Source organism: Prosopis cineraria, unplaced genomic scaffold (assembly GCF_029017545.1).
Source record: "Prosopis cineraria cultivar Desert tree isolate PC_DT_omini unplaced genomic scaffold, ASM2901754v1 PC11, whole genome shotgun sequence".
NCBI lineage: Eukaryota > Viridiplantae > Streptophyta > Magnoliopsida > Fabales > Fabaceae > Prosopis > Prosopis cineraria.
In genome coordinates, this window is record NW_026555342.1 from 1,707,704 (window position 1) to 1,715,504 (window position 7,801).

The window sequence follows — 7,801 nt, forward strand, 5'->3', positions numbered from 1 at the left end:
TAAACAATCAACATTTAAGGAATTTGATGGATTAGTCACTTTTGCACTAGCTTTGATAACGTTATAAGTATTTTTGTTCCTCGCCGACGATTTCATGGGTATTTTTGCCTCTTTATTAGTCCACGTTAACAAATTTTGACACGTTGCATGCATAGTTAGCATTTAACGATTAAAATTAATGGTTTGGTCACTTTTGCACTTACTCATATAACGTTGTAAGTATTTTTACCCTCTCACTCATTTTAAAATATTGGGTGTCCTCAGTTGATCACTTTGTAGATATTTTTGCCTATTTATCCTTTTTTAAATTACCCTCAATGGAGTTCATTGATTAGAAGAGCTTGTTTAGTTAGATAAGATTTCTTTTAATTTGTTAGGGAATATCAAATCAAAGGACATATAGGAAAAAAATTGAGGTTTTAGACAAAGAACCTTATATTAATCATGGGAAGGGTCTTATAATAAGAAATGTTGGGAGTATTTGCTTAAAACAAGTGAAACTGCAATAAAGATGTCCACCAATTGAAACCTTAATTGATGACACATAATATTTGTTTCTCAAATAATTACCATTATTAAAGTCGGTAATTTGAGCCTAGCTTAAATCCGCCCAAAAAAAGTTAGGACCGGGTTTGATTATATGAGTTTTTTTAAAAAAATAGGATACTTCAAGTTCGATTTAAATAAGTCCAACCCTCTTAAATTACTGGCTTTGTCCATTATACTGATGACCATGGCATTCACCGCTGAAGTCTTGCATTTGCAAGGGATAGAATAGCTTACTTTTGGGGCTTGATTATTGGTATGATTATGGCTTATGTTAGTTAATGTTTAATGTATCTAATTTTTGTTCTATGTTTTTAGAAGTAAAATCCCAAAAATATCACTTGTTTGGTGATCTCGTTTGGTGTAAAGTAAAGGCAAGGGAAAGAGAAAGCTGATTCCTTCGTTATTGATGTCTGGTAGATGGGAAGGCCTTCCTTGATTATGCTTTTATGTATCTATATTTTATTTGTTGTCTTCTTTCTGTTTTTACTTTTTAGATTCTAGGACTTCGCTGCTTTAATGGTGGTTTTATTTTAAGGGCTCATCTGCTTCCCTGTACAATTTCTTCTTTCATCATAAATAAAACATTTCATTGTGATCATTTTCTGAAAATTTTCAAAAAAGCTTACAGCTAATGATTTTTCAAGGAAACCATGAAACAGAACGAAAGGAAATTGCAATAAAGAAGCCATGGGTTCAAGATAAGGGGCAGAAAAAGAAAAACAAAACAAAACAAAAGAGAGACATTGCTTCAGAAAATGCTTGAAATGAGAAGATATTGGTCCTTGTGACTCAACTCATCTAAACATTACTCTTCATTGTCACAAAAAAAAAAAAAAAGACCAGAAATTACTCTAGGCCTACAATGTTCTTGGGTGTGCTGGCAACTATAAAATTAGACAGGATAAAAATGGATCCACCTTGCAAACATTTCGTAGGATTTTTTATTGTAGTACTCTGTGGGAGAATGCCCTGACCCCTGTTTTAGCCACAAACACAAAACATTAGTTTTATGCATTTCATTGATATCTCTTGGAGGAATAACTTGTGATGATTTTCCTTACCTTCACAGTTAAATATGTCAAGCGATATGAATAACTCTGATATATAATTTTGTACCTGCACCAACAACTAATACTCAGATTCGCATGAAGGATGCAGCCAACCTGTCATCTAGCTAATGCATGTTTTGCAGGTCATAACCTAGAACATATTTGATTTCACTTTAGAAACCATTAGAACTATGGTTTTAGTGGTTTTCAATGTGAAACTAAACTCGCCCTTAACTATCAATGTTGTCTTGACACTTGAGCTCAACGTGCATATAGACATGCTGGAATTGGAAAAAAATGAGAAAAGAAAAATCAACCATAGCTAGGACAAATCTGGCTGATGATATATATATAAAACATAAAATGAATATATAGGTTGTGTCATGTGGCATTTTATGTTTTGAAATTCAATGACTCTGTGTTTATGTCGATGTTGATATTCTATAGGTAAAAAAGTACGTTGTTTTTATTTTTAAGTCATCTTTTACGAGATTTTAATATTTACATTTATATGTTACTTTGGAAAACTTATGAAGCATGCCCTTGCTATGGATATTGTTATATAATTATGATGGGGAGAGAGGAATTGGGAGAGATAAGTATATTTTTGGAAATGTGTTATTTTAAGAACATGAATTGATTTTAACCAACTTCCTCAATATATGTGAATTAGTTAAAAATGACTTACACACAAGAACGAAAAAAATTATTTAAAAAAAAAATCTTTAGGAGAGCTACTAGATTTGACAATACTTGAATTTAACTTAGTTAGATAGTTATATAAAAAAAATTATATACAGAGTTGAAACTCGTGAAGACTCACCCTGCAACCTGACCATCCACAAACCAGGGACGCCAAGAATACTCTGTTGTTATATTAAGGGCTCTTAACCATTGTTCGGTGGCTAAATGTGGGACAACAAGGTCGTGATCACCCCTACAACAAGAGGAAAAAAGGTGAAACATTTTTAGCTGACCTGAGTGAATGGAACTTCAACTTCAATGTGGAAAATCTGATATGGAGTAATTTTCTTTGAAATATAATCACAACTTCCAAAAAGGAGAAGAAGAAGAAGACTCAAGATACTTACGTATAGAGCAAAACCTGTAAATCTGTTTTAGTAAAATTCTTCTGGTAGCTAAAGGCAGAAGCAATATCATGATTGTATAGTTCTTCTATGACAAGATTGCATCTGTACCATTTCTCAACAGTTCCCTATATACAATATGAAAACTATGAACGAATCATATATATATATATATAACAGAGATTTGAGATCATGAACTTGTTAATTTACAAAACTGTCATTGTGCGCACTTTTTACACCGTTGTTTTTAACTGGTGTGAAATCTCAGCGTAATAAACCTTTTTTATTCTAGTGAATAACTTTGCTTTGGTGTATATTCAATTAGTTAAACTACATTTAAATAATTTTCATAATATCTGTGAAATAGATATTGATGGCTTATATTTGATCAAGATATAAAACCCTTTTATACATGAGAGAAGCAGGAGACTTCAAATTAAAATACTGCAAGACAACCAAAAAAAAAAAAAAATCTACCTCTCTAATACGAAGTGCTTCTTTAACAGTCTCATTGTTTGCCCATGCATATGAAAGTGCATAAGCAGAGTTCTGCATATGAAAATTGGGTGAGTACTTAATAATGCTGTGAAAGGGCAACAAGATAAAAATGGTATACAGATGATTAACTGTAGACCTTGCACCACCATTGTGGAAAAGATAGGCCAGAGAAACGTCTTGCTTTCTCTCCTTGGAGACTTCTTATTCTTCTTCTACCAGATTGAGTTTCATCTTCATCTGGTTTTGGTGAATTAGTCACACATTTTGGACCCAAAACATTTTCAAGATATATATCATTTAGCAGCTGCAAATTTCAGATGAAAAGACAACATTAAGAACTCGGCAATACCACATTATGCAATGAGAAGGCTTTATATACTCTTTCTCTCTCTGTCTTTGACCCCATATAGAAGTCATATTCTAGAAAGCTTTTAATATTTAAAATAGTGAAGACAAGGATATTAGGAAAGATAAAATTAAAACAAGTTTACAATTTAATAAGGGTAATTTTGGAAAGTAATGAAAATTTTTGAAAGGTTCAAGAACAGGGAGGGAGGATATATACTAGGAAAATTAATTATGTGTAGGCCCGTGAAGCAAACATATTTACAAATAAGTCTCACAAACTTCATAAGCCAGAATCAGGTCTTTTAAGACTTGAGTGTAATTTAAAATTAAGGTGCAAAGATAATAATGCCCTTATTAAAAATACATTACATCAATCAAATAATTTATAACTGCTTCATTGATAATTTACAACTATTACTTTGATTTTTAATAATTATAACTTCACATATCTAATAATTAAATTGATCATGCATTAAAAGTTTAATACTAGTTATATATAACTACCTTATCAATAATTTACAATTAGTTTTACAACTATAATTTCACATATTTAATAGTTAAACCAATTTTGCGTTACTAACAAAGTTTGATACTAATTATTTACAATTATCTCATCAATAATTTACAATTATTACTTCCATAGTTTACAGCTATAATTTCATATATCTAATAGTTAAACCAAATAAGTAAGGACATCATTGTTTTGCATCCTAATTTTAATTTACACTTAGGTCCCAAGGACTTAGCTATGATTTTTGAATTTCACATAAGTTATTTGTAAATAAATTTATTTTACGGAACTTATACGTAATTTTCTCATATATATTTGTGTGTATCAGATAATTAGGTCAAACTACAGTAATTGCTTTTCTAGCAAAATGTTTGTTAGAAAAAGAAAACTAATGCTGACAAATAATTTAAAACAGGACAGAATAAGACCTCATCAATCTGTCCAAGTGCTTCTTCACATCCTTTATTTGAGGAGTCCACACTAAAATACTGTCCCTTGCAGCTCTCTCTGGCTCTCTGTGCGTGAACACAAACATTAACCAAGATAAATTTGGGAGAATTACTTTTAAGTCCCTTACATCATATTTAAATACCATAAGATCCATTAACAACTTAGCCAAAGCAAATGACAACAGACCTTGTGGTATTTAAATATGTTATAGGATACTTGTATGTAATTCTCCTAATAAATTTACATAATGGAAAAATTAAAGAAGTATGATAAAATTTGACTTCATTACCTGGTAAAGTCTGTTTCCTATGAGTCCCAATCTATAAGCTACCTCTATTTCTGCATTTGCCTCTAGCTCAATGCCTTGATGTGGAGACCCACTTATCAATCCCTAAATGCACTCATTTTTTTAAATATTTGAACATTGCAAGTAGTCATAACTCAAAACACACATCACATGTTTGTTGGTAAATCATTTATCACTCACTATTAATTTCAGGTGTGGCTTTACTCCAGCAGCATTATCTGCAGTTTAATTAAAGGACCAAGCTGGTGATTAGTGGTTGATGAAACTAAAACTATACTGAACTGCGGTTTGAGATTTTTATCTTCATCGCTTTCATATTTCAGAAGTTGAAGCTTCTTCTTCTTCTTCTTTTTTTAGGATAAAAGGTTGATTATTCATAATTACCATCTAAAATATACTGAACAATGATTGGTGCAACTATGCCGCTATAGGAATCACTTGCTATGAAGATACGGATATCCATGTACTGAGGATGTTCTGCCAGCCACTGCAATATTTGGAGTAAAAGTTACTGTCAGTAAATGCTATGACTCTTAGCTCCTGATATAGAGAAAGGAGATCATTTTTTTGTTTTACGATAAATGGCGAACACTCAATGAGATTATTGAAAGAGATCTTTTTATTAACAATACATATAAAGACTTGACTGTTAATAAAGCACAATTGTGTTATGTAATCTATGTAGCCGACCCTACCTAATAAGGTTGTTTGTTGTTGTTGTTGTAGAGTTTACATTTCCTTATTTGACCTATAACTCATTTTTATTTGTTCTGTTTTGGTCCAGTTAATTTCCTGTTTAGGCCTGGACCAACCCGATTTAACCAAGTGGAACTGGGCCCACCGGTCACTGGGTGATGCACACCTCTACTATGATCTGAAGTGTCATTAAACCGGTCCCTTGTCCTTTGTTCTATTAATAATTTATTAACTACCCTGTGAAAATTTCATGTATGTGAGTGTTAAAACAGTGAATATTTTTCAGGTGAAAAGTATGTTCCACTAAGATCTCAAGTAATTTCATGGTTTTCTCAAGCCATTATGAGAATTAAGCTAACTTTTGAAATATTTGCTTAAATCTAACAATAGCTTAAAATATCATGATACCATTCAACATATAAGTGAAACATATTCTTAATAATCTTAGCGTTTGTCATTTTATCAATGCTCTAAGTATTTTCTTTGAAATTTGGATGTTACAACAAAACAGATCAAAATTGTTTAAATGACACACTCCTAACCATAAGTTGAAATTTTAGGTTTTGGGCAAACCGTAAGGGAGTAAACAGTAAATTAATCCATATGTTAACCTTTCTTAGGAACTTGTAAGTTTGTCTTGCTGATGATGTGTCTGATACGACCAAACCTTCTGGGTCATTAGCGTAGGAGAATCCAGTTCCCACAGGTGCATCTAGGAATATGATGCTAGCAGTCTGCCAAAGTTGATGATGAAATTAACATTATGTATGTATGTATGTATGTATGTACAAATTACACACCACTATGACAGAAAAATACCACTCTTCACCTTTGTCCATGCATAAGGTCTTAAGTATAATTCTGGCAAACCCCCATTATAGTGAGAATCATTGAAAGCCAATGGACCTGCAAGAAAACCACCAGAACCATATTTAACTAGTTGGCTTGGTTTCCAATGCAAAACCAAACATGCACTAAAACAGATAATGGTGTTTAGCTTCTTGAAAGATTGCTAAATGCTGACATGGAACTTTATTCAAGTTAATAGAACTACGTAATCCACAAATAAAGACTATTTGAGCGACCATAGCTTATAGGAAGAAGAAAAAGAATACCAGTTTGATAGAAGAATCCATTAAAACCAGAACAGCCAGGACCTCCCACTAAGTATAGCAGAAGAGGATCAGTTCTTGGGTGCCCAGTAGATTCCACAAAAATATAGTACAGTTCTGATTGCTCCACTCCTATATATCTTCATCATGCCAAAAAAAAAAAATCACAATACAATGAACAATGAGTTATGCAAATACACAGAAAAATATCAAACATAGTGAAGCTGGCTTGAAATATGAAGGAATATTGAGTACCCGGATTCTAGTTTGAATGGGAGTTCACCAGGAAATCCAGGAAGAGTCTTGACTATGTGGCCACAATCTGCATTTCTGAAGAGAAGCAGAAGAAGCAGTAACTGTGTGAAAAGCCAGGTTGCTAAGTTAAGGTGAAGATACGGAGCCATTTTCTCTGTGTAGCTCAAACAGTGAATGAACTTGAAGACACGTTGATGTTTATAGTATCACCTGTGCATCTCTTAAATGGTCCTGACGTATCATCAATTCCCAGGTCTTCAACCGATGTTCTTGCTTTCCTTAGGACCCGTAGTTTGGATTTTTTTTGACCTGAATGTTGGTTTGATTCGGCCAGGAGAATTGAATGTTTTTGCGTTGGAACATTGTGCTTGTTGAATTTTTGAAGAGTTGTGCTTCGCTTTGGTTGATGATTTTTTCTTGTAGGCATGGCTGATTGATTTATTTTAATTTTTTTGTTGAGAAAAATGACAATTACAGAACTTGTTAAAGTATTAATGACAACTAAAAATCTTGAATTATTGAAATATAAAAAGACCATAGTCTTTGTTTATAATTAAAAATAAATAATTATTAAAATAACCAGTAGAATGTAACTCATAAATTTAAATTTTGTTACTTGTGAATCAATGAAAAGTTACTTATAAATAAATAGATAGTTTTATAAATTTATGTGCCATTATTTACAAATTTAATGATAGTTATCAGTGAATTTTGGAAAAGCCATTAGTTTATTTATTAAAATTTAGTTGTAAATGAATAGTCTCATGAATTTATATGTAATTTGTGATTCAGAAACAATCAATTGTGAATTACTTGTGAATGTATGAAACCTCAATTGCAAATGGATGTGAATAGTCTCAATAAATTAGAGAAAACCTCCTATATTTTAAATATCCATTTTCAATTAACTTTTCATAAATTTATAAATAATTTTTTAA

At 31.8% G+C, this 7,801-nt stretch overlaps 1 protein-coding gene across 1 annotated transcript; it reads right to left on the reverse strand.

The window, feature by feature from the left end:
* Positions 1-1,214: 1,214 nt before the first annotated feature.
* LOC129285727 (serine carboxypeptidase-like 16) lies at positions 1,215-7,120 on the reverse strand. Its single transcript, XM_054921582.1, has 14 exons — positions 6,864-7,120; positions 6,612-6,748; positions 6,326-6,402; positions 6,108-6,230; positions 5,185-5,287; positions 4,981-5,018; positions 4,783-4,884; positions 4,472-4,558; positions 3,321-3,488; positions 3,164-3,235; positions 2,690-2,814; positions 2,422-2,535; positions 1,611-1,665; positions 1,215-1,525 (listed from the first exon to the last, which is right to left on the reverse strand). Exons 1-14 carry the CDS (start codon positions 7,010-7,012, stop codon positions 1,442-1,444), a joined length of 1,434 nt encoding a protein of 477 aa, XP_054777557.1. The 5' UTR covers positions 7,013-7,120; the 3' UTR covers positions 1,215-1,441.
* Positions 7,121-7,801: the final 681 nt, after the last annotated feature.